Genomic DNA, 26,120 nt, shown 5'->3' on the forward strand with positions numbered 1-26,120 from the left:
ACAAACCGTGAGATCATGATCAGAGCCAAAACCAAGAGTTGGAGGCTCAACCAACTGAGTGCCCCCAGGGGCTCCCCAGGCGCCCCTCCTCAGTGTCTTTTAATCTACAGCAGTCCCTTTGCTGCTGTTGCTTCTTTCCTTTTTTTTTTTTTTTTTAATGGCCTTAACTTTTTGAAGATTTTAGGTGAACTGTCTTAGAGAATAGTCCCACTATCTGCTGAATTCCTGGAAAATGAAGATCAGGTCTAGAGAAGGCTGATTACATTCAGGCCACACATTTTAGTAAGAATAATAGCTGATGTTGTATACTTACTACTGCGTCATATTCGGAAGCACAGAGGTCAAGTTTTTCTACCATTCATGATGTTTAAACTGACCGCATGTTTAAAGTAGTAATTGCCAGATTTCTCCACTGCAAAGGTGTATGTTTCCGTTTGTAATTAAAAGTAATCTGGGAGATGCCACCATGTGAATATTCGGTTTCCTAATAGTTGTTCACTTAATGGTTCTAGCACCTATTACCGAACCCTTGCTTGAACCAATTATTTCGTTAGGAGTTGCAAAATGGTGATTTCTAAATTCTCTAATTCCTTTTACGTCTATTAGCTGGGACTCCTCTATAAAGAATCACTGTTTTCTCTCTTTCTCTCCCTTTCTATTGCCATGAATTCATGGATTGTTATTTATGCCATATTTTACAATCAAGTGTAGTCCTTACTCATTTTGATGCTCAATCTGTCCCCAATTTGGCCAGTGTCCTTTAGACAGGCCGCATCCCTGTTTAAGCACTTCCTTGCTTAATATCCCAGGCTCACTTTGTCCTTTCTCCACCACAGATCAGGTTTCTTTTAGTGAAGAAACGTAGAAGCCAAGATCCGGACATTAGGTATGCTCAGGGCACAAGGCCTCTCAATGAATAGTTGTTTTAAATTGAGATGTAATTCACATACCATAAAATTACCCCTTAAAAAGTGAATAATTCAAAATGCATATCGAAACCACAATGAGTGCTCCCTTCAGCAGCACACATACTAAAACTGGAACAATACAGAGCAGATTGGTATGGCCCCTGCACAAAGATGACACACAAATTTGTGAACTGTAAAAAAAAAAAAAAAAATTCACGGCGAGATACCATTTTACATCTGTTAGGATGGCTATCATAAGAGGGGCACCTGGGTGGCTCAGTCGGTGACTGAGCTGGGTGACTTCAGCTCAGGTTATGATCTCTCCACTTGTGGGTTTGAGCCCCACATCGGGCTCTGTGCTGACAGCTCGGAGCTTGGAGTCTGCTTCCGATTCTGTGTCTCCCTCTCTCTGCCCCTCCCCAACTCATGCTCTGTCTCTCTCTCTCTCTCTCTGTCAAAAATAAATAAACGTTAAAAAAAAATTAAAAACAGAACCTCCATATGACCCAGCAATTCCAGTCTTAGGTAAATACTCCTAAGTATTGAAAGCAGGGTGTTGGGGGGGGGGGGGGGGAAGGCATTTGAACAACCATGTTCATCATAGCATTATTCACAAGAGCCAGAGAATGGAAGAAACCTAAGTGTTTGTCAACAGATGAAGGGATGAACATAATATTATCTTGCCTTGAAAAGGAAGGATATTCTGCCACATGCTCCAACATGGATGAAACGTGAGGACATCACGCTCAGTGAAATAAACCTGTCACAAAAAGATAAAGAGTACGAGTCCATTTACACCAGGACCCTCAAGACGTCCAGCTCAGGACTGGGAGGGGAGAGAGCGGAGGGTTATTGTTTAATGGGACACGGAGTTTCGGTTTTTGCAAAACAGAAAGAGTTCCGGAAACGGATGCAGGTGATGGTTGCTCAGCGACAGGAACGTGCTTAACGCCACAGAACCCATACACCTGAGCGTTGTTGAAATGATACATTTTATTTTACGTATGTTTTGCCACAAGTTTTGCAAACTCAGCGATTTGTAGTGTGTTCACAGAGACATACAGCTGTCACCCCCTGTAGTTTTGGAACATTCTTATCACTGCCCAAAGAAACCCGGTATTAGCGATTACTAGCAATTACTGCCAGCAGTCGCTCTCCAGTCCCCGTTTCTCCTCAGCACTGAATCTACTTTCTATCTCTATACGTTTCCCTCTTCTGGACATTTTATACAAAGGATACAATAAAGCCTATAGCTTTTATGTCTGTCACACTGCATAGTATTTTCAAAGTTCATCCGTGTTGGCATGTGTCAGTATTTCGTTCCTTTTCAGGGCCAAACAGTATTCCATTGTATGGATATACCACATTTGTTTATTCATTAGTATAAGTCATTATATTAGTAAGTTGGTGGATATTCGGCTTGTATATTAGTTAGTTGGTGGATATTTGGCTTGTTTCCATTTTTGGCTTGTAAGAAAAATGCTGCCATGAACATTAGTGTGTAAGTTTTTGTGTGAGCATATTGAGCATATATTTATATTTTTCTTGACTATACACCGAGGAGTGGAATTGCTGGGTTATATGGTCATTCTAGGCTTAACTTCTTTGAGAAAATATTTTTTTTTTAATTTTAAATAAACTCTGTATCCAGGATGGAGCTTGAACCTACAACCCTGAGATCAAGAGTCACATGCTTTACCAACTGAGCAAGCCAGGTGCCTATTTATTTATTTATTTATTTATTTTTAAAGATTAAAAAATTAAAAAAAAATTTTTTTTATCATTTGTTCATTTTTGAGAGACAGAGACAGAGCACGAGTGAGGGAGGGGCAGAGAGAGAGGGAGACACACAGTCTAAAGCAGGCTCCAGGCTCCGAGCTGTCAACACAGAGCCAGACACGGGGCTCGAACTCACAAACTGCGAGATCATGACCTGAGCCAAAGTCGGACGCTTAACCGACTGAGCCATCCAGGCGACCCTACAAATTTTTTTGAGTAATATGCTTAGCTTTTTGAGTAACTGCCAGATTGTTTTCCCCAGTGGCTGCCACATTTTACATTCCTACCAGTGTATGAGGGTTTTGAATAGTTTTTTGAGTAGTTTTATTAATGCCATTTTCTAATTTTTCTAAAGAGGATCTATAAATTGGCTTCACTCATACAGCTTGGTGCTTTGTTTTGCTTTGCCAATTTGTAATAAAATGAGCTAGAAATGCCTCATGTGTGAAAAAATGAGCTATTTTAATAAGAAAATATATAATTCAACTTCTGTTATCTCTAATCCAAATTCTTTTTTTATTCAACCCTAACGCCTGTGGCCTCCTGACTACTTGCGGACTCGACAGGTGAGTGTGAGGACAATCCTCGGACTTGGTACCTAGTGCCAGATAGACTGTTCAGCACAGCATCCCTCCGACCCCTTTTCCGCAATGCAGAGCAGCCAGGAACTACATTTCCCAGAATGCCCCCACTTGGAGGTTGGCGTTTGCATGAAAGGAATTCAGGGGAAATTTGGCAGGTAGAAGGGAAAGGGAACCTGTTATTCTCCAGAGGTGGTGACAGCCAGATGCTGAGCAGATGCGCGTCACCGAGGCTGTCCGGCAAGCTCTCGGGGAACCCCTGCTTCCGGCTGAGACCTCCAGCGTCCACCTGTGCCTTCGCAGCAGTTGTCCCAGCTCTGCTCCCTCCCTGCTCGTCCAACGACCGTGTAAACCCCTACTGCTGTGTTAAACCTGTAGACCCAGAAGACGTGAAGTGGCTTGTGTTGTCCTGAACAAACCCTGAATAGTACATATGGGGCAGAGGTACCATTTAACGTTTAATATATTTACAATATAATGAGGGGGGATGTGGTGTGTCTAGAGACAGTGTTTTTGCACCAGTGGGAAATTTCTGTTTTGGAGGCAAACTGGAGTCAGCCTTGCTGGTCTTAATTTATCATGAGCACTAAAAAAAAAAAAAAAAAAAAAAAAAAAAAAAAAAAAGCGTAAAAAAAAAAAAGAGTTGTTGAAAACTCATTGTAAGCTTTATTTAATGGTAGAATAATAATCCATCAAACAGATATCCTATGATATAACGAATCAGTCCCATACTGTTGGCATTTGGGTTATTATTTAAAATCATTTGGGCAATTATGAATAATCCTGAAAAGAGTGACTCTTATGATTATTTCCTTTAGAAAGATTCCAAAAAGTGTTATTTCTGGTTCGAAGAATATAAACATATTAACGATTATGAATACACATTGTTAGATTGATTTTCAGAAATATAGCAATTTACACTCCTACAAGTAGTGACCAAGAATTTGTCTTGCCTGCCTATGCCTGCCATCAAATACTAGAATGTAACAATAATGTTTGCTAATTGGATAGGTAAAATTTCAGGTTAGTTTTCATTCACTTGTTGATTAGCCATTGTGTTCCTCCTCCTCTTCCTTCCCTTCCTAACTCCTATCCCTCCCTTCCCCCTCCTTCCTCCTTTCTCCTCCCCTACCCTCCCTTCTCTTCTCCTCTCTTTTATCCCTTCCCTTTTTTCTTTCTTTCCTTCCTTTTTTCTCTTTTCCTCCCTCCTTCATCCCTTCTATTCTTCCTTCCTTTCTAGAATTCACATGCTTTGCCTATAAATCTGTCAAACACTGTATTTTTGTAAATTACCCCAACTTCCTGTTGTGTTTAATTTTGTTTGCATATAATTTTATTATGTATCTTAATATTTTTGTGTAGCAAAAATCTATTCCTTTAGAGTTCCTAACATTGCTTTCAATATTAGTTTATTTGCCATTCAGAAATAAAGGCTAACCTCTATTTTCTGTTATTTATGGCTTGATTTAAAATTATGGCTTGACTTTATACATTAATTACCTCTTTCACTTACCTGAACTTGGGGGCAGGGTGTATACTACAGAAGAAGGTCTAACTTAACTTCCTCCTGAAACACCTAGTTGCTTGAGCACCCTTTGGACAAATCCTACCTTTATGTAATTATATTTTTGGATTCTAAATGTGGTTCTTTTAAATAATTAACACATGCATGTTGAAGAAAGTTCAAACACCTCAGAAATGCACTATGTGGAAAATGAAAGAATCCCACTCCTTAGAGTAACCACTGCTGATGATTTGGTGAATTTTTTTAAATGTAGCTTTTTAAATTGAGGTATAGATTATAAAAATAATATGGATAGATCTTAAATGTACAGTTCGATCAGTTTTGACACATACATATGCACATATAACCATCAGCCAATCAAACTATAAAACATTTCTGCACCCAAAAAGTTCTCTCCTGTCCCTTTCCAGTCAATCTTTATTTCTCCAAAACAATAACTATTCTAATTTCAATTTCTTTGGTTTTGTTTTGACTCTTCTTAAACTAAATATAAATGGAATCATAAGTATAAATTGACAGTGTCTGGCTTCTTTCACTCAACATAATTCTTTTTTTTTTTCTTAATGTTTACTTTTGAGAGAGAGAGCACAAGGGGGGTGGGGTGGGGCAGAGAGAGAGAGGGAGACACAGAATCCAAAGCAGGCTCCAGGCTCTGAGCTGTCAGCACAGATCCGGTCGCGGAACTCAAACTCATGAACCATGAGACCATGACCTGAGCTGAAGTCGATGCTTAACTGACTGAGCCACCCAGGTACCCCTCAACATAATTCTTTTGAGAGTCATTCACGTTATTCTGTGTATCAGCAGTTCTATTTATAGCTGAAGTTTTCCAATGCGTGGATAAATCACAATTTATTTATCCATTCACCTATTGATGGACACATGGGTTCTTTCAGTTGGGGGCTATGTCAAATTAATCTGCTTAAGAACATTCTAATAAAAGACTTTTTATGGGCACTTCGAGGAGTGGAATTATGGGGGCATAGGGTAGGTGTAACGTTGATGTTATAAGAAACTGACATACACTTTTCCAAAGTGGCTGTACCATTTAACCATCCACCCACAGTAGGGAACAGCTGATCCACATCCTTGCCAAAACTCGATCTTATCTTGTACGTGTGTGTGATCATACTTTTAATATATTTTGTTAAGGTTGTAGCACAGTCACAAAAGTTGCAGCTACCGTACAAAGAACATTTTCCTTTGCCAACGTGATGCTCCATGTTCCCCTAATTCTTTCGTGTGTATTTTACACAATCAAGGACATTCTTCTACATGACAATCAAAATTAGGGAGTTAATCTTGGTGCACTGCAGCGATCTAATCCTCAGACACTATTCAAGCTTTAACAATTGTCCTAATAATGTTCTTTCTAGTAAAAGAATCCTGTTCAAAAAGTATATGGTGCATTTAGTTGTCAAATTTCTTTAGTCTTCATTAAACGGGAACTTTTCTCAGGTTGCCTTCCCTAAAGATTTAAAGTTTCCAAGCCAATTATATTGTAGAATGGCCTCAAATTTGGGGGCCGTTTGATGTTTCTTCATAATTGTATCCATGTTATACATCTTTGGCAAGATTATCATAGAAGGTACATGACTTTAATTTGTCCTTACTGATAATATTGACTCTGATCATTTGAATAAGGTGGCGTCTACATGTCTTCTCCAATATAAAGTTACTCTTTTCTCTTTGCAATTTACATTTTTGTAGGAAAGTACTCTGATATTAGGTAACTAATTGCTTTGCAAACTTTCAGTTTGTTCATTTATTAATTTATATCCGCATGGACTTGTGTTTTCCAATGTTCTTCAGTAGGTAATAATCTCTTACTATCATTGTTTATTTTGATACTCAAATTGTACCATATTTGGCCCTATAAAGTGACTTCTGTGTCCTTTTGAAATGTCCCTATCATTCTTGGAACAATTCTCTGCTTTCTGGCACAAGAACATTCACTATTGCCGTGAACTTTTTCTGCCTACCTCTGGAATCAGCCATTTATCCAAGGAGTCTTTGTTTCTTTTAATGGAAGATGGTATTTAGAAACCAAGATTTAGGCACTTCATGTGCTCATTGTTATTAGCATATCACTGCTCCAAGGCCTCTCTCAGGAGAAAACTAGGGAATACGTGGATGGATACATACACACACACACACACACACACACACACACACACACACACACACCTATGCACACACTTACATCTATGTTTATTTCCATACCCCCTTTACATTGATTGAAAACCATGAGTCTACACCAATACTTCCAATTTTAACACAACTCATACGGTGGGGTTCACTTTTGTTTTTCCACTTTCCATATTTTTAGCTCTTTTCTCTGACATATGTTATCATTATATTCATTTATTTGATCAATACACTGAATATATCCAATCTCCCATGTCCACTGCTATCTCCTCCCCAGTGTGGTCACCCTTCTCACTGTTTCTACCAGGATACCCTCCTCTCCTTGCTCAGGTTCTGAGACCCTGCTTTGGGCCACCTGTCCAAGTGGATGACCTCCTTAGTCCACTTAGGCTCTGACTTCCATGCTGGGTCACCCTCACATGGATACCTTCTCACTCAGCTTAGGCTCTAACTCCCCATGTTAGGCTATCTCCCATTATGGACTCTGGGCTCTTCCTCTTCAGCCTCTGACATCTAATATCGGGCTTCCCTCTGTGTGAGCACCTGTCCCAAGTTGCTTATGCTCTAATATGCCATGTTGAACTGTTCCTAAACATGCTTGCCCCCTCACCCTGCTAGAGTCCTGATACACTGTTCTAACCCAATGAGGCTGCCCCTTCCCCCAAATCTCCATCATGTGGCACCTACCTTGCTCTGTTCCACATAATGATTTTAGGACTGAATCATTTGGAAAGTGAAGGGACAGAGCAAGGGGTATGGACCTATTGCCAGTCCTTTAAATTTTAATTATTCTATAGGGTATGACATAGTCTTTATGTTTTTAGAGTGCATATCTCTGATTAATGATATAAGCTTCTTTTACGTGCTTATTGGCCATTCGTACATCTTCTTTTGTCAGGTGTCTACTTGATTTGAGAGAGTTCTTCATATATTCTGGATTCAGGTCCTTTTTAAACGTATACATTGAGAATGTATTCAACCACTCTGTGGCTTGCCTTTTTATTATCTTAATGGTGAAATTTTTACTTTTTATGAAGTCCAACTTATGAGTTTTAATTTTATGGCTAGTGTTTCTGTATTCCATCCAAAATATCTGCCTACTCCAAGCTCATGAAGATATTCTTCTGTGTTTTCTTTTAAAAGCTTTAAAATTTAGATTTTATGTTTAGATCTCTGATCCACCCCAAATTAATGTTTGTTTATGCTGTGAGACAAAGGCCAAGGTTATTTTTTTCCATGCAGATACCCAGTTGTACCTATACTTTTTGTTAAAAAAGATTTTCATTTTCTAATGAATGACCTTGAATCTTTTGTCAAAAAACAATTATTGTATACATGTGGATTTGTTTCTGTATTCTCTATACTGTTACATTGATCTGTAGTTTACTAAGATACCAACACCCCTGTTGTACTTGATTATTGTAACATTATAATCAGGTAGTGTAAGTCCTTCACTTTTGTTTTCTTTTTCAAGATTGTTTCTGCTAGGTCCTTTGGGTTTCCATATAAATTGTAGAATCAGCTTGTTGATTAGCCAAAAAAATGCTACTTGGGAATTTGATTAGGACTGTGTTGAATCTAAGGTGCCTGGGTGGCTCAGTGAAGTAAGCGTACGACTTTGGCTCAGGTCATGATCTCATGGTTTGTGAGTTCGAGCACCTCATCGGGCTCTGTACTCTAGCTCAGAGCCTGGAGCCTGCTTCAGATTCTGTGTTTCCCTCTCTCTGCCCCTCTCCCACTTCTGTGCATGTGCGCGCTCTTTCTCCCTCTCAAAAATAAATAAACATTAAAAAAATTTGATGAAATTTATTTATTTATTTATTTATTTATTTATTTTTTATTTTTTATTTTTTAAATTTGATGAAATTTAAAAAAAAGGACTACGTTGAATCTATAGGTCAAATTGGGGAAAACTGCCATCTTAATAATATCAAATTTTTTATTCAATGACCATTACACATTTCATTTTATTTAGGTCTTTGCTAAATCTTCTCACAATATTCATAGTTTGCAGTATATAGGCATACCAGAGGTACTATGGGTTTAGTTCCAGACCACCACAATAAAGTGAATAAAACAATAAAGATTCAAGTGATTTTTTGGGTTTCCCAGTGCACAGATAAGTTATGCTTATTTACACTATAGTCTATTAAGTATGCAGTTAGTATCATGTCTAAAAAACAATGTACATTAAGTAAAAAATACTTTGCTGCTAAAAAATGCTAACCATCACATGAGCTTTTAGTGAGTCATCAACTTTTTGCTGGTGGATGGTCTTGTTTGATGTTGATGGCTGCTGACTGATCAGGGCAGTAATGACTGAAGGGTGGGGTGGCTGTGGCAATTTCTTCAAGTAAGACAACAAAGTTTGCTACAATGACTGACTCTTCCTTTCGTAAACGATTTCTCTGCAGCATGTGAGGCTGTTTCATGGCATTTTCAAAATTGGAAATCTATCTTTTAGTCTTTCAAAACTGGAATCGATCCTTTCAAACCCTGCTGCTGCTTTATCAACTAACTTTGTGTCATATTCTAAATCCTTTGTTGTCATTCCAACCATCTTCACAGCATCTTCGCCGGAAGTGGATTCCATCTCAGGAAACCGCCTTCTTTGCTCACCCATGAGAAGCAGCTCCTCATCCATTAAGTTCTATCCTGAGACTGCAGCCATTCAGTCCCGTCTTCAGACTCCACTTCGATTTCCAGTTCTCTTGCTATTTCTACTACATCCGCAGTTACTTCTTCCACTGAAGACTTGACCCCTCCAAGTCCTCCACGTGGACTGGAATCCACTACTTCCAAACTTCTGTTGACATTGATATTTCATGGTCCTCAATCCCGGGGTGTGACCTTTCTGGGGTCTCCATGCGTGCCTCCGTATTCATGAATGTTTATACATTCTGCATTAGGCTGGGCCTAACCTCCCCTGTCTCCTTCCCCTGATGGTGAAGCCTCTGAAATCTGTTTGGCAATCACCTCCTGGAAACTGTTCCCTGCTGGGTCTCCTGGAGTCTTGCCCTGCTCATACACAGCTTACCAGTGGGCCAAGTACTCAGAGGAAGTTTGGATGCAGTTGTGGAGGATTCCTTCTCTGCAACTCCCTCCTCCCAGGCACCTTGCCCTCCACACCCAGCAGTGTTAGAGGGCTTGCGCTCTGACCTCTATTTCCTCTGCCCAGAGACGTTGCTGCTCCCTGCCTGGGCTCCACGTCCCTGTGCTGGGATGAATGCAAGGCTGACCTCATGCGCTTCCCTTTTCTGAAGGGTAATAACCCTGCCTTGGTTTCTGTTCAAAGCCTGCAGTCGTTGTCTTATACAATTGTCTAGCTTCTATTGTTGTTTACAGCAGGAAGGTGAGTCCAATGTCAGACACTCAATCATAACTAGAGCTGGAAGTCAAGAGAATTCATTTTTTAAAAGGAATTAATTTAAAGAACCGTTCTGTTTTTTCTCATCTCTCACTCTAGTGTGAGGCTAAACACATAAAGCCTCTTACCAAATAGTCTCTGTCAAATTCAAATCCCACGTCGAAAGTCCTTTATTTTCACACCTTCCATAAAACAATGAATAGCTTAATCAAATATACTCATCCTCACCTTTGCTAAATTTCCTGTTCATATAATTGGAGTAAGCCTGCAACACTGACATACTGATGTTCATATTTATAGACCATGAGAGGTGGAAATTAGATTTCTTTGGTCAGAGACAGAACATGGCAGCACAAGTGCTCAGAACTCCAGCTGTTAAAGGAGAGTGAAACAGACGAGCTTTGTCTTCTCATTCCCTCTTTTTGAAAAAAGTCAGAATTTTTTTTTCCCGGTTGTATTGAGATATAATGAACACATAACATGGTATTAGCTTTAGGAGTGTAACATGATGATTCGATATATGCACATATTGCAAAATGATCACCACAGTAAGTTTCGTCAGCTTCCATCACCACAAATGGTTACAATTGTGTGTGTGTGTGTGCGTGTGTGTGTGTGTGTGATGAGAACTTTTAAGATCTACTCTCTTAGCAGCTTTTCAATATATGGTACAGTAGTAACTACAGTCACCATGCTGTACAATAAACCCCCAGAACTTATAAACTGGAAGTTTATACCATTTGACTACCTTCACACATTTTGTCCAACCTCCTGACCCCTCCCTCCGACAACCACAATCTTATTCTCTGTACCTATGACTTTGGTTTTTTTAAGATTCCACACATAAGTGAGATCATATAATATTTCTTTCTCTGACTTATTCCACTTACAACGAGTTAGCATACTTTCAAGTTCTGTCCGTGTTGTTGCAAAATTTCCTACTTTTTTATGACTGAGTTATAGATAGATAAACAGATAGATCTCACATTTTTCTTTTCCATTCATCCACTGATGCACACTTAGGTTAGTTCCATGTCTTAGCTACTGTAAATAATGCTGCAGTGAATGTGAGGGTACAGATATCTTTTCAAGATAACGATTTCCTTTCCTTCAGATATATTCCAGAAGTGGAATTGTTGGATCATATGGTAGCTCTTTTTTTAATTTTTGAGGAAACTCCATACTGTTTTCCATAGTGGCTTCACCAATGCACATTTCCAACAGTGCACGAGGGTTCCCTTTCCTCACACATCCTCACCAACGCTTGTTATCTCTTGTCTTTTCGATACTAGACCTTCTGGATAGGTGTGAGGTGATATCTCTGTGTGGTTTTGATTTGCATTTCCCTGATGATTAGTGATGTTGAGTACCTTTTCATGTACCTGTTGGCCATTTGTAGGTCTTCTTTGGAAAATGTCTGTTCGGATCCTCTTCCCAGCTGTTTGTTTAAAAGATGTTATTTTTCAGCAATCTCTACACCCAACGTGGGGCTTCAACCCACAACCCTGAGATCAAGAGTTGTATGCTCCACCGACTGAGCCAGGCACCCCACTCCGTCCATTTTTTATCATTGGAGTGTTTGTTATTCAGTTGTATGTGTTCTTTATATATTTTGGATATTATCCCCTTCTCAGATGTATGGTTTACAAATATTTCCTCCCATTTTGTAGGTTGCCTTTTCATTTGCTGATGGTTTCCTTTGCTGTGCAGAAGCTTTTTAGCTTGATGTAGTCCCACCTATTTATTTTTGCTTTGGTCGCTTTTGCTTTTGGTGTCACATCCAAAAAGTCATTGTCAAGACCAATGTCAAGGAGTTTACCCCTTATGTTTTCTTCTAGGAGTTTCATGGTTTCACGTCGTTGAGCTTTGCCATCTCATTCCTTCTTGCTTTTTGAAGAATGCAAAACCCAAAGGAAGGAAAATTGTGTATCCTCTTTAAAATTGGCATAGACACAAAATTAGAGTTAGTGAGCTCTGTAATTCCCATCTCTCTTACGAATTGCTTTTAAGACAATTCAATCCTTGGGTGGGAACCTAAAATAAAAGACAAGACAATTCCTGGGTAGAAGCCTAAAATAAAAATTTTATAGTAGGAAAGCTTCTGTGTTATGCTCATAGAAACAAGGATTTATTCTTGCTTCCCTCATGTTAGAAAGAATACTTTACTTAGCAATCCGTTTCAATTGCTGTTTACTTGACACTGAAGACTAAAGTTATTGAAATGTGTCAAAGGGGCTTTTTAAAAATAGGGTGCCCAGTATGTTCAAAACATTTATTTAGTTACTGAATATATACCGAATATTTAATGCTCCAGTAAGGCAGGGGTAACAAAAATGTGTTCAACATTATTCTTATCTTCGGGGACTTATTGTGGGAGGGGTTGATAAAAAAGCACCTGGAGGCACCAGCCCCCTGCTGCCCTTGACCTGTTACAGAAGGTCAAGGTGAGCAAAGATCTTGTTTGTTTGGGTGGATCATAAAAAGTTTCACGAAAGCAGTGGCATCAAATTTGGTCTTAAATTCTGGGTAGAATTTTGACTGGTGCAAAAAATAAATAAAAGAATATGTAAGTTGGGAGAAACATACAGTGCAAGATAGAAAAGAAGGGAATAGCAGAAGGTCCAATTTGTTTGGAAACTAGAGAGAACAGGGAGAAGGTAGTGTGGGATCTCCTTGTTGGGAGTTTCAATGCCAGGCTGTGGCGGGGGGGTGGGGGGGTGGGGGGGGTTGAGGGGAGGGGAGGGTGTAGGCCACCGGGAGCCAGAGGCTGTTGGTCATGGGAGTATTGTAACCACAGCTCAGAACAACATTCATCTGGCCATAAGAGGATATTGGGACCTCAGGGCAAGCGAGGGCCCACAGGAGAGTTTCCAATTACGTGGGTAGAAAGTCTTGGACACTGTGGTGAGTTTGCATAAAATTAATATGTAATGTGAAGGACTCCCCTATATTCTGAATGAGTCCTCTCTACATTACCATTTTTAAAAGTCTATAAATAAATGATAAATGCCCATGTTCACTGCAGACTTATTTACACTAGCTAAGACATGGAAACAACTTAAGGGACCATCAGCGGATGAACGGACAAAGAAAATATATAAACATATATTTATATATGTGTGTATGTATGTGTATGTGTGTGTATATACATCTCTCAACCATAAAAAATTTTTTTAATCTGGCAAAAGTAAAATTTGGTAATCCTATGTTGGTCCTTAAAACACTTTTTTTGAAACATTTTTGGTGGAAAAAACAGAAGCCTGGGAACTTTAGGTCGCATTTGGTCAACGTCGACATGAGGGAGACAGGAGCTGGGTCAAGCACTCTTAGCGTAGAGTAAATGGGTGAAAGGGACGAAGAGTTTTGGGAAATCAGACTCAGAAGACGGGCAACCGTTTGGCTATGTGAGTCAACAGAGGACAAAGCCAAGGGTGCGACGGACAGAAACAGGAGAGTGAGGAGCACGATGGTATTTTGGTGGAAGCAAAGCAGGCAGAGGCTGACAGGGAAGATTAGTTTGGGGAATGTTCTGTGGATGTTCCTGAGGAGAGCTGTTTGGAACTGTCTCACGGGCAATGGAGATGTCAGTGTGGAGCTCGCGAGGGAGGCTCATTTATTGATGAGATGACAGACATTTATTTTACACCTACTATGAACCGAGCATTATATGTGGGGAAAGAGATATTTGTGTGTCATTTATGTAGCCTCTCTTACAATGGTCTTTTCTTCATTAAGTCCTTGTTATTTAACACAATACTTTTATGCCTGCTTTATGGTGCTTCTGAGAACCTATGATTCAAAGATACACTGCAAACACAATAATAAATATTTCAAATTTGCAGTGCATCTACAAAATCATAAATGGACAGAAAACTAAGACAGGAAAAGCAACTTTATTAGTGTATTAGTTAGCATAGGATTGCATAATAAATAGATCAAACATGTAATGGCCCAGCACCATGGAAGTTGCTGTCTCCGCCACAGTTTATCTCTTGATTAGCAAGTGAATAGGTTGGTAGACCAGCTCTCCTTAGAGACCCAAGCTGCGGAAGGCTCCACCCTCAAGAACAACACAAGGCTTCTAACTAAGGTCACTGTCATCCGCATCTCAGTTGGCTTGCGTGGGAAGTATAAGGCCTCAAACCGGCAAGCGTCACTTCTCAGAACGCTTTGCTGCCTAAGACTCGGTCATATGGCCTGATCTGACTACTAGGGCAGCTGGGAAGCATAGTCAAACTTTGTGTCCAGGAAGAAGAGGAAATAGATTTTGTTGAATAGTTAGTAGCCTGCCACAATTTGCATCAAATCATCTGAGTAAATGTTACATTTAAATAAATAAAGCAGTTGGTCACGAAGAGCATGTTGTGTGTCAACGGACAGCATCTTTAGCACTGCCTCTCTGGAGAGAAGTTATTGCCATTCCTGAGGAACTTCTATTCGCGTAACAGTTAGGCCATGCTTTAATAGTTACAAATATCAAACGAGAAAACAGCTGAATGCCTAGATCATTGTTCAGAGTCTTTGCGAGGTTATCATTTGCTTTTTCTCACTGAACGCAATCTATGCTAAGTGACCTGAGAAGATGGGGGGCAAGAGGAAAGAGGCAGTACCCCAGGATTAATATGTTTTCTATCAGCAGATCCTTTGCAGCCTTCCTCTCTGTTCCCAGGAATATGGCCTCTTTGATGTGTTTGTGGTTTTGACATTTTTTCTCACCATCAGCATTTTTTTCTTCAAAATTGTCCTTAAAGTGACTGCATCCTTTTATGATCCCTTACTTAGCCTGTGACCACTTGCCTACTCCCCATAAATTTTTACAACAAATCTCATCCACTTCAGCTTAGTTCTGCACTGGAGCCTGAACCTGTGCTCAGAGTAGTGCATTGAAACCCACTGCCAGTAATGCATCACTACTCAAGATCTTAGATCACTAGATATCCAGAGATTGCTGCGTTTAGTCATGAAATATAACACGTAGATCACTCATATCTTTGGTGTGTTCCTCAGGACTAAATTCCTTGTGACTTAAAATCAAATATCTCTACTGGGATCCTTCGTCTCAAAGTCCCAGAGTTATCATCAGCTCTGTTTTGGTTAAGTATTTCATTGACATGAACAATAATATATATATATACACACACACACACGTATATATCACTTATTATGGCTTAGGATTTGGACAGGGAAGCATTTGAAAGGAAATGAAGGGAATCAAGGATTTCAGATTTTTAGCTCTGTTTTAGGTTGACCCTAGGAAGATGCTGCAGTCTTGTCTTAGTCTGATTGGGCTGTTACTACAAAATACCAAATTGGGGAGCGCCTGGGTGGCTCAGTCGGTCAGGCGTCCAATTTCGGCTCAGGTCATGATCTTGCGATTTGTGGGTTCAAGCCCTGCGTCTGGCTCTGTGCCGACAGCTCAGAATCTGGAGCCTGCTTCGGATGCTGTGTCTCCCTCTCTCTCTGCCCCTCTCCCCTTCATGTTCTGTCTCTCTCTCTCAAAAATAAACACTTAAAATTTTTTTAAAAATATCAAATTGGATGGTTTAGGAACAAAAGAAAACATTTATTTTTCACGGTTCTGGAGGCTAAAAGTCTGAGATCAGGTACCACCGTCTTCTGAGTTGCTCTGTGGGTCTTCTTTAATAAGGGCGCTAATCTCAGTCCTGAAGGCCCAGCCTCATGACTTAGTCACCTCCTACTTGGAGGCCCCTCCTCCTCATATCATCACCTTGGGGATTAGGATTTCATTATGTGAATTTGGGGGAAACACATTCAGACCATAGCAAGTCTTTTCCTGGTAAGTAGTAGAGAGCCAGAGAGGAGCTAAGACAGGGGTAATTCGGGTCATTAAGAAACATTCACAGTATTATTCAACCAGAACGCTTTAGTGGATTTTACTTTTGGTCACCTCACGTCAGAATACTCTTTGGGCAGAATCCTGAAACAGATAGGAGGCAGGGTCACACATCCCACTGTAGAAGCTAAAGAGGGCAGATAATCGTTTTCCCTGATAGCCGGGACATCTGCAAATGTTCCTGCCAAGGGCTCTGAACCTTGAGGGAGTGACACAAAAATGGAGGCTCCTGAGAGATCATTTGCAGCAATGGAGGGGGGCAGAGTCCACAGTCCAGATATGACTTCTGAGGTATTGTGGGGGGGGGGGGGGTTCCTCTGCAGACTATACATGGAACACCATCTTGGCAATCCCAGGCTGCCCAGCTTCCCGTTTCCTGCTCTTTTCCCGGACCCTGTTCTGCTTAGGTTCTGTGATAGCCTTATATGAAGTTATTTTCTGCTTGCACGGGTCAGGGAAAGCTTCTGTTGTCTGCAGCCAAGAATTCCAACTAGCACAAGCATCCCTCAAATCTGCTATACCTATATTTCCATTACAAATAACTTTATCTCATTGCAAAAGTTATCAACTGAAAAAACATAAACAAGAAAACACTGTAACCCCATCACCCATAGAGAAACTTTGTAAAAAAATATTTGAAACATTTTCTGGCACACTCTCCCAAACTTTTTTCCTGGGCACATGAATATATTGTTTCTTTCTTTAGCTGTTATAAAAAGTGCTACACACCACAATCCACAGGCTTGGTGTTTGCCTGCTATTTGGCCTCATCTATAGCATTGCTTCTCCATATGAAAAGAAACACAGGAGCACCTGGGTGGCTCAGTCAGTTAAGCACCCAACTTCAGTTAGGTCACGATCTCACGGTTTGTGAGTTCGAGCCCCGCATCAGGTTCTGTGCTGACAGCTCAGACCCTGGAGCCTGTTGCAGAATCTGTGTCTCCCTCTCTCTCTGCCCTTGCCCCACTCGCACTGTCTCTCTCAAAAATAAATAAACATTAAAAATAAATTTTTAAAAAAAGAAGAGAAAAGAAACACAGACATAATGAGTTAGTCTAGCCTAGTAAAGAATACTTGTCACACTCAACTCAAGTTCCCTTCGAATAAATATATGTAGAAGAGCACCTGGGTGGCTCAGTCTGGCTCTTAGTTTTGTCTCAGGTCATGATCTCATGGTTTGTGAGTTTGAGCCCGGTGTCGGGCTCCTTGCTGACAGGGCAGAGCCTGCTTGGAATTCTCTCTCTCTCTCTGCCGAGGGAGAGGGAGACAGAGAGAGAGGGAGGGAGAGAGAGAGAGGGAGAGAGAGAGGGAGAGAGAGAGAGGGAGAGAGAGAAAGGAGAGAAGTGAAGGCATATAACATGATTTCAGGTGAATTCTTGGGACAGAACTAATCTAGCAGGGGAAAGCCTGTGCTCCTCTGGTGGGTAAAAGTCCTCAAATACCTAACATGGCTATCTTTGTTCGGTCATGTACAAATAAAGGCATAATTTTTAGATTCAAGTTGCTGGGATTCAGGAATTCCAGAGAAAATTTAGGGTATAGGTATACTCAGCCCTGAGGACCTGCTATTTCAACTAGAAATTCATTTAAAAATGGCTAATTTCTCAGAATGCATGAAATTGATCTCCAATTCAAGAAGAGTTATAGAGTTCATATTTTAAAATAATTACTTATAGGTACAAATAGTAAACTATTGCCACAAAGGAGATAATCTGAGAGGACAGTTTTGCTATGAACTTTTACAATTACAAACACTACTGGCAAATACTAAAAATATTAAAAGTTCTTAGAAAGTCTGTTCTCTACCTCCTATATCTTAATAGACTTTAGTACCTTTTTCTTCAGTGGCAAACTTCAACTGCAGATAGATTAAAACAAATGAGTAGGGGGGTGCCTGGGTGGCTCAGTCGATTAAGCATCTGACTCTTGATCTCAGCTCAGGTCTTGATCCCAGGGTTGTGTGTTCAAGCCCCATGTTGGACTCAGCACTGGGCATGCAGTCTACTTAAGGAAAAAAATAAAACAAATAGTAAGTTCGAAATTAATTGCATTTCTGTTTTTTTCAGCCTAGCTTACCCTTAGTCACAGTCTTGTTCTAATGGCTTCTCATTCCATTATTTGCCTTTAAGGCATCTATTTTTAGTCATATTTTAATACCAGACACCAGTTCACCAGTTCTGGTGTTCTTGGTGAACGGTAATCAACTTTCTCTTATTACAACCCCTGAATTATCTTTAATAAATATATTTAAGAATCGGATTCAAAAAAACTCTAGTGATTTCCAAACTAGTGTGCAGGTGATGTTGATTTTTTTTTCCTTTTCAAAATAAAGCATCCTTAAGGTGGCTTTAAAATTTTTACTATTAATTTAATTTTAAAAATCACATGGAATGACTTTTCATCTAGCAGTGCTTTTTCTCTATGCCCAACTCATTGAAAAAGTAACTATTCAATAATTTAAAAAATAAAACCACTCAATGCTTTATTAAGCAAAAGAATTAATAGTTAACTTTTTAGATCCTGGACCTCAACAGTCTTTTGCTATTCAAACCAAAATGCAGTAGTCTTCACATTTGTTACCATGGATTTCAAAAGAATAATCTACATTTCTAAAAGCTATTTATATAGAAAGACAAAAGAGAACATAATTAAGCTGGAGTCTTTCCATATCATTGTCTTTTGGGGTCCAGGCAGCAGAACCATGATGTAGGTGAAAAAGTACAATGGCCAGGTTCCAATGTATGTGATTCAGGCTGAAGAACAAAAAGTTGAACTGTGAATACATTCGTTCAACTCCTAAAAAGAATGCTAACCAGAGGGCCTCCATCTTTGGACACCAAGCAAGGGCAAATGAGCTTACATGGCGGCAGCCTTACTGTGGGTTATTTATAAAACAGTACTTTCTAACGTGTATCAAGAAGCTAAGACATCCATTGCTCAGATCAGACCTCTTAGAGAACATAGGATGCTCATTTATTTGGAATGGTTCTTGAAGGAAAAACATTCTAGAATATCCTGGAAGGCAGGAAGACATCTTTCCTTACTTGAAGGCCATCTTTCTCCCTATGGGCTCAAGCCTTTGAATTGTAGCTCATTTATTCTTCTCAGTGTGAATCAAATCCAGCTCCAGAAGTTACAGACTGCAACTTTTATAACCGAACTCCCACTATAGAATGCGCTTTTCTTACTCTATCTTCTGATATTCAGAATCATTCAGAGCATTTGTTTAATACTATATTATGCAATGAAATGTAATTTAACAACTCCATAAAATAAGGAATATTAAGAGTTCTTTTTTTTTGTCAAGTGGCATGGGGTAAATGGCTCAGCTTTAGAGTGAAATTTCCATTTCCTTTTGGTAAGAAAAAGTCAGAATCATTAAAATTTTCTTAGAAATAAACTACAAACAAATCTATTTGTGGAAGTGAGAGGAAGTCTGTCCTTTCAAAGTATGTTGGAGGGGCACCTGGCTGGCTCTGTGGGAGAGCAAGTGTCTCTTGATCTTGGGGTTGTGAGTTAGAGCCCATGTTGGGTACAGAGATTACTTAAAAAAAAAAAAAATCTTTTAAAAAAAGTATGTTGGAAGATGGGAAGTTAAGTATTCAATTGGTTATATATACTTTTTGGATATTTCAACTTCTGTACGATTGGAATCTAGTGAAGCCTTCTTTCAATTTTCTGACACCAATACAAAATCTGCTATCAAAATGTTTAAAAGATCCTTCTAAAAACAATTGTTGCTTGATATTTTGACTTAGTGACCAAACCACAATTTTTTTCAATTGTAACCTTAATTTGTCCTGTAACTCTCTTTCACGGGGGTTTAGGCTTCCAAGTCATCTTCTGCAATCTTTGTGTGACAAGGTGAGCTATTTGCTTCTGTTTAGCAGAGCTGGATAAGGGAACATCTCTGCATTTGATTGGTTGGCTTTTAAAGGATTAGTCCTCTGGAAAGGCCCTGTTTCCCTATCACATTGCTAGCAGTGTGGACTTAACTGTGGTTAAAAATTCAAATTGAAGACAAGCATTTACCATCAAATAGAACATAACCTTCAGTACTCCTCTGTTACATATCTTCTACACATCATATGGACTTAATGTATGTGATGAAAAGCTGTTTCGAAACCACCTTAAATGCTATATCCAGAAATAACAACTGACTCTGGCAAAGAGAGGTAATTTAGGGTCCCTGTATGTCCTATAACAAAGCCAATACAGTTTAAAAATAAATAAATTCCAACTACACAAACTGAGTTCAACAAGATTATAAAAACTGAGGAAGACAAACATGTCGGCTAAGTCAACAAGTCAAATACATTACACGCTACTACCCCGATGAAATAAAACAATGGCTTTCCATTTTTATTTTGGATTTCCCAGCTACTCAGGGTAAACATTATCACTTTTCAAATTCCACTTATTATTTTATCTGAAAGAAAAATTTACTGAGTAAAATGCTTGGCTGTAGGATTTTAAGTTTACAATCCATCAGGTTACAGTATCAGAGTTACTACAGTTTCTTCCCCAGTGTGAGCATTCTCTGCGTTTTATTTACATTCCGTCACTTTCTATTTCCTCCTCAACTTTATATGCTCAAGAATGAAACTGTATTGGTGTTATGTAACAATATTTCAAATTTGCAACATACATACTGCTTTATCGCTCCCTTGAACCCATGTGCCTGAAAAATAAAATACAATGTATCCCTACGTAAAAACCACCTTGGCGTGTATAAGGAAAAGTGTGGACACACAGAAATAGAAGCACTGAAAAACACTTGTGTGGAAGGGTAACGATGGATCCGTCCTTGTTGACAACAATTCCCATGATTTATTAACAGCCATAGGCAGCCAACCTAGTACATGACAAGGTCCAAGGCCTGGCCATAAGAAGTAGGTAACCCAGTGGGGATGAAGGCTTTAAGGTCTAAAAACTAATGTGATGAACAAAACAGAACAGAACAAAACAAAACAAAACAAAAAAAACCCAAAGCAAGCAAACCGTAAAACCTGGAGAAAGTGCTCCAAATAGAGCCTCTTTGGCAACCCAAATTGAACCAAATGAGTCAGGTGGACGATTAGAATAAACTGTGCGCCGTTTCCTTTCACTAGGTCTACAAAGCCCATCAAATTATGTTTGGACCAGAAAACCAGAAGTTATTAGCACCTTCCCTTTTCACTTTTTTTTTTTTTTTTTTTTAATATTCAGTATATTCAGCAACAACTCTTAATCCATGGTCTCCATTCATTTATTGGCTGAACAAGATCCTGGGTGCCTCTTGGTGATCGCTCCTTCCAGGCTGACCTTACATGACAGCAAATTGAAATGCCCCTCCGTAGAGAGAGGGTCAAGACCGCGAGGAAAGTCATCCAAAGGTGGACGCATCTTGCTTTCATTTACTTGTTTATTAGAGGGGCGGCGATGGCCGCGGCTGGACGAGGACGAGGCGGGAGGCGAAGGGGCGCGCGGGCTGTGAGCCGCAGCCGGGGGGTGGGAACCCGAGGAGGGGGTGGAGGGCAGCAGCCACGCTCCACCGCTCGGCCCTCCGGACCCAGAAAATGACCAGCCCCTCCTCCCACTGCACCCTTGACCCCTCCCCCCTCTTTCCAGGCCTTTCATCAGCCCGCCCGCGGGGCAGCCCGCGGCCCCGAGACCTCGCGCCGGACGTCCACCTCTTTCACCAACCCGCTCCAGCGATGCGGGCAGGCCCAGGGCGTCCCCGCGAAGCCCTCGGCCCTGCGAGGATCCCGACCCCGACCCCTCCGGCCGCGCCCCTCCCCCTCGAATAACGCACCTGCGGCCCCGCCCCCGGCCAAACGCTGAGGCGGCGGGCTGGCGAGGCCGAGCGGCTAGGCTCTCGAGGCGCAGTCACCTTCCCTTCCCCCGCCATTCTGCCCACCCCCCCTAGCTCAGCCACCAAGCAGCCGCCGCGCTCCTCAGCCGCCCCGAAATCTAAAGGGGTCCGTCTCCGGCACCACAACCAAATGGCTGAGCCTCCCTGGCCGGCTGCGCAGCCCGCCCATTGGTCCCTTCCCCCCCCCGCCGCTGCCACCATTGGCTGTTGCCCGGAGACCCTCGGCGGCGATTGGCTCCAGCTGTTGCCGCTCATCCGCCGGCCCGCAGGTCCCGCCTCCACCGTGATCAGGTTAGTGTGCGCCGCGGGTGCTGGGGGCTCGAGAACCGAGCGGAGCTGGTTGAGCCTTCAAAGTCCTAAAACGCGCGGCCGTGGGTTCGGGGTTTATTGATTGAATTCCGCCGGCGCGGGAGCCTCTGCAGAGAGAGAGCGCGAGAGATGGAAATGGACAAACGGATTCATTTAGAGCTGCGGAACAGGACGCCCTCTGATGTGAGCATTTGCCAAAAATATCTCTGTCGGTCCATTCTCCTACTTTGTGTGTGTGTGTGTGCGTTGGGGGGAGGCACTTTTTTTTGAGGGGGGGGCGCCCGGGAGGTGTGGGTTTCGGGGTCGGACTGCAAATGAATTGCAAGGTTGGGGGGTTGCAATGCCATCCGAGCATGTTCCGGCTGCCGCCGCCGCTGCCCTTGGTGTGTGACTACCTGTGCGTGTGCTCCCGCGTGTGCGAGTGTGGGTGCGAGAGTGTGCGTGCGAGTGTGCACCCACCGGGGGCCAGCGGGCGCACGCGTTTGGGTCGGAGAGAATGAGGCAAAATAACCCTCTGAGCTCGCTGCTCCCTTGACTCCGTCTGGGGGAAAGATTAACGAGGCAGAGGAGGAGGGGGGCTGCCTCCTGGATTTAACAACAAAAAAAGGGGGTTTTATATTTTATAAATGAATCCCCCCTTCCGCCCCCCTCCCGCGCCTTCCCCCTCCCTTTCTCTCTCTCTCTCTCGCTCGCTCGCACACACACAATAAGTTTTGGGCTTCGCGAGTCCGGTTTAGTTTCTGATAAATGTGGGCCGAGGCCCCCGGGGAGAGCGCGTGGGGAGGGGGCTGCAGTGGAGTTGGGAATGGCTCGAGTTTAAAGTGCGTCTTCATTTCTTTGCAGTGATGAGGCGAGAGACGGGGGAGCCATATTTGTAACTTTGTAGTGTTCGTGAACGCGCCCTTTCTCTCCCTCCCTCCCTTTCTCTGCCTCCCTTCCTCTCCTCCTCTTTCTCCCTCACTCTTTCCACCCCACCTTCGGGCCAGATGCTGATGTTTCTTCCTTTCCTTCCGAAGGGAGGATAAATTGGAAGGGGGGAGGGATTTTCGAACGTGCTAAGGCACAGATAATCCCCGCGCCTCCCCACCTCGAGCGATCGCTATTGCAAGTTACCCAAAGGCTACGTCCCGGTCCCCCCTCGCCCCTGCTCCTTCCGGCCTCGCTGAGATGCCAGCCTTTGAGCCCTGGCGCCCCCCGGCCAGGCTTTCTCCAGGGTGGGCTCCTCGGCAGCCATTCGGCGCCTGGTTAATAAATGGGCACGGGAAACTTTGTCAGGACGCGAGCTGCCCAGACCTGGTGCCCGTGGTGGGTATTGGCCGGGTCCAGATTTATGCGGGCATAGGAAACACGCAGCTCCGGGATGGGAGTTTGCCTTCTGGTCGCCGTTATTGATTGGGCAGCGGCGGGAGTACGGCCGGAGGAAACTTACACGGATGGGAACTGGGAGGCTCGGGCGAAAGCCCACCCCCAAGGAGGGGGAAGGTGAGGGTGGGTTACTCGAACGCTCGTTTGTATTTCTGTCTCCCTCTCGCTTTCAAACAGTGTTTTATGTGAGTTGGCGGCTCAGCGGAGACCCCGGCTCTGGGGCGGAGACCCTGGCCGGCTCCTCTCGCGGCCCCTTCCGAGACCCGGGCAGCGCGGGCCGGAGGACCCCTCCTCCAGCCTCGGTGGCCAGGGTTCCACAGAGTTGGAAGTTTGGGTAGCACGGTGCGCTGACCTGTCGCCCCTTCAGCCCGTTAAAACCCGAATCCCTGGCGAAGGCAGGCCTTGCTTCCTCTTTTCTCTAGTTCCTCCCCCAAACCTGAGTGAGACTTTTGAAAACAAGATCCTTTTTGTGCCCCCCCCCCCCCCCACCATAACGCAGCTGTGGACTGTAGACGTGCAGTGCCTTATGGCGCGCAGGGCGGGGAGGGGGTGGCGGAGGGAGGGGGTGCCCGCCGAGAAGGCAGGAGTTTCCGCGAACAATTTGCCGGCGGTTTGCCTTTCTCTGGCCGGTTTCATCCCCGCTTAGACCCCGAGCCGGAGGATTTGGGGGCTGGGTGTGGTGATGGGGGAGGGGGCCGGAGCCGCGGTCTTCCCGCGTACTTTCCGGAAGCCCCCCGTGCGGAGGGGGAAGGGCGCGCAGTGGGGGGCCGGGGTCGTGGCGGGTGGGTGTGGAGGCGCGGTTCGCCAGGCCGGCCCCAGCCACCCGGCCGGCCAACTGGGAGCGAGATCGAAAGCGGGTCGAACCGGCTCTTTAAACTTCCCCGAGTGTGTGCTGGGGGAGGGGAGCGCGCCGCGCCGAACTGGGAGCGATTTCTCACGCTTCGCCCCCTCGCCTCCGAGTCTCCCTGCCCACTCGCCTGCCCCCTGCCTCGAGGCGGGGTGGGGCGCGGGTGGGGATGGAGGGGGCACTTTCTGCACATTTGGGGAGGAGGGGGAGCGAGAAAGCTTGCTAATGAGGGACAAAAGGGGTGGGGGAGGAGGAACTATTTTTTTGTAAACGTTCTTAAGACAAATAGCTCTCGGAGAGCGCCCCCTGCGCCCCTCCCCGCCGCGCTCCCCCCCCCGGGGGCCCCCACATACCCACCTTCGGAGCCTCTCCCAACTCGGATCCGGGGGCTGGTGGCCACGCCGCGACGCCGAAATAGGACGAGCAGCCATGTTTCCCGGGTCTCGCGCGGCCCGCCCCGCCCCTCCCCCATGGCGCGGCCGGCGCCGAGCGCGGGGCTGCGAGTGCGGGCGCCGGGCTCCATGCGGCGCGGGGCGCGGGCCGGCGGGCGGGCGGGCTGGCGCCGGGGCGGCCGGGCCTCGTGCGCACGGGCCGGGCGCGGGCGCGCGGGGCCGGCCCCGGGCGGGCCTCCTGGCTTCCCCCGCTGCTTTGGAGCTCGAGGTGTTGTGTTATTATTATTATTTTTGCAAAGGCCAGGCCCGCCGGAGGCCGAGCCCGAAGGGCGCCGACGCGTTATTGGGGGGCAGGGGCGGCCGCCGGGGCCCTGCTCGCCTGTGGCACGACTGCCGGGCGCCGGGCTGCCATTTTGTCACCGTGGCTGTTGTCGCTGTGTATGTGGGGGGGGGGGGGGGGAGATGGTGGGGGTGGTGTGCGGAGTCTTGCGCCATCGCCCCGACGGCCCCGGACGTGGAGGCAGCAGGGGAAGTCGGCTCCGGGGACCCCCGGTCGTGCTGTGGGCCCCGATGGGGTTTTCTTCCCCGAGACAACGGCCTGAGGCTTGGCTGGAGCGTCGCGGCGGCGGTCGCCCAGGGAGGGCGACGATCCTCCCCGCAAGTGCTCCCCCCCACCCCCCATCGCTCTCCCTACCTCCCCCACCCCCTCTTCTTTCCAGTGTTTCGCCCTTCCTCCTGCTGGCGTTTTCAGACGTAGTTAAATGTGGCCCTAAAGACGTACTGGTCGCCCGGGTGTTGGCTCTTTCGGAGAAACTGATAGGCGGGTCGGGGGAGAAATTAAACATGAGGTTTCTTTTTCGGGAGGGGGGCGCGCGCGACTCCAGCGGCCCTGACTGGAGCCAAGGACAGCAGCCGCTTACCCGGGAGGGACGAGTTGTCGATGTGTTGGGGAAACGCCCTCCGGGGCTGGGCTCTCCGGGAAGGTAGGTCGCGCCCCGTGTTTCAGGTGGGTGTTACAGCGCCCTGCAGTCTGCGAGGGGAGGCCCCCCTCCACCCCAGTTTTCCACTGCCCCTCCCCCTTTTATTTTTGCCCTGGGGAAGGCAGTTCACGGTAGTAACCCTAAACCGAAAAGAGAAGGGAATAAGGTTAGCTTTTTTAAAAAGTAAGCGATGTCTTTCTGCCGACCGCCT

General features: G+C 44.0%; 1 protein-coding gene, 1 long non-coding RNA gene and 1 other non-coding gene across 7 annotated transcripts in view; 2 read left to right on the top strand and 1 right to left on the bottom strand.

Annotated features, from left to right (window-relative positions):
- Nucleotides 1-1,007: 1,007 nt before the first annotated feature.
- LOC132670506 (U6 spliceosomal RNA) lies at nt 1,008-1,114 on the top strand. Its single transcript, XR_009606744.1, has one exon. It is a non-coding gene; the product is annotated as a U6 spliceosomal RNA (small nuclear RNA).
- A 7,688-nt stretch (nt 1,115-8,802) lies between these two features.
- LOC132668953 (uncharacterized) lies at nt 8,803-25,009 on the bottom strand. 3 transcript variants are annotated; one of them, XR_009605891.2, is made up of 4 exons: nt 24,895-25,009; nt 21,957-22,432; nt 17,996-18,163; nt 8,803-12,342 (listed from the first exon to the last, which is right to left on the bottom strand). It is a non-coding gene; the product is annotated as an uncharacterized LOC132668953 (long non-coding RNA). The 3 variants fall into 3 exon arrangements; XR_009605893.2 differs by lacking the exon at nt 17,996-18,163; XR_009605889.2 differs by lacking the exons at nt 8,803-12,342; nt 17,996-18,163 and having other exon boundaries at nt 21,553-22,432.
- Nucleotides 22,403-26,120, top strand: part of ANP32A (acidic nuclear phosphoprotein 32 family member A) — a 40,182-nt gene continuing 36,464 nt past the window's right edge. The window contains exon 1 of one of the 3 annotated variants that reach the window (XM_060618181.3): nt 22,403-22,508. In XM_060618181.3, coding sequence (XP_060474164.1) covers nt 22,455-22,508 — 54 coding nt within the window. In that variant the 5' untranslated portion in view covers nt 22,403-22,454. Of the gene's footprint in view, nt 22,509-24,889; nt 25,198-25,432; nt 25,587-26,120 lie in introns of those variants that run through there. The other 2 variants (XM_060618179.3, XM_060618180.3) reach the window with 2 other exon arrangements.

Source organism: Panthera onca, chromosome B3 (genome assembly GCF_046562875.1).
Source record: "Panthera onca isolate mPanOnc1 chromosome B3, mPanOnc1 haplotype 2, whole genome shotgun sequence".
Lineage (NCBI taxonomy): Eukaryota > Metazoa > Chordata > Mammalia > Carnivora > Felidae > Panthera > Panthera onca.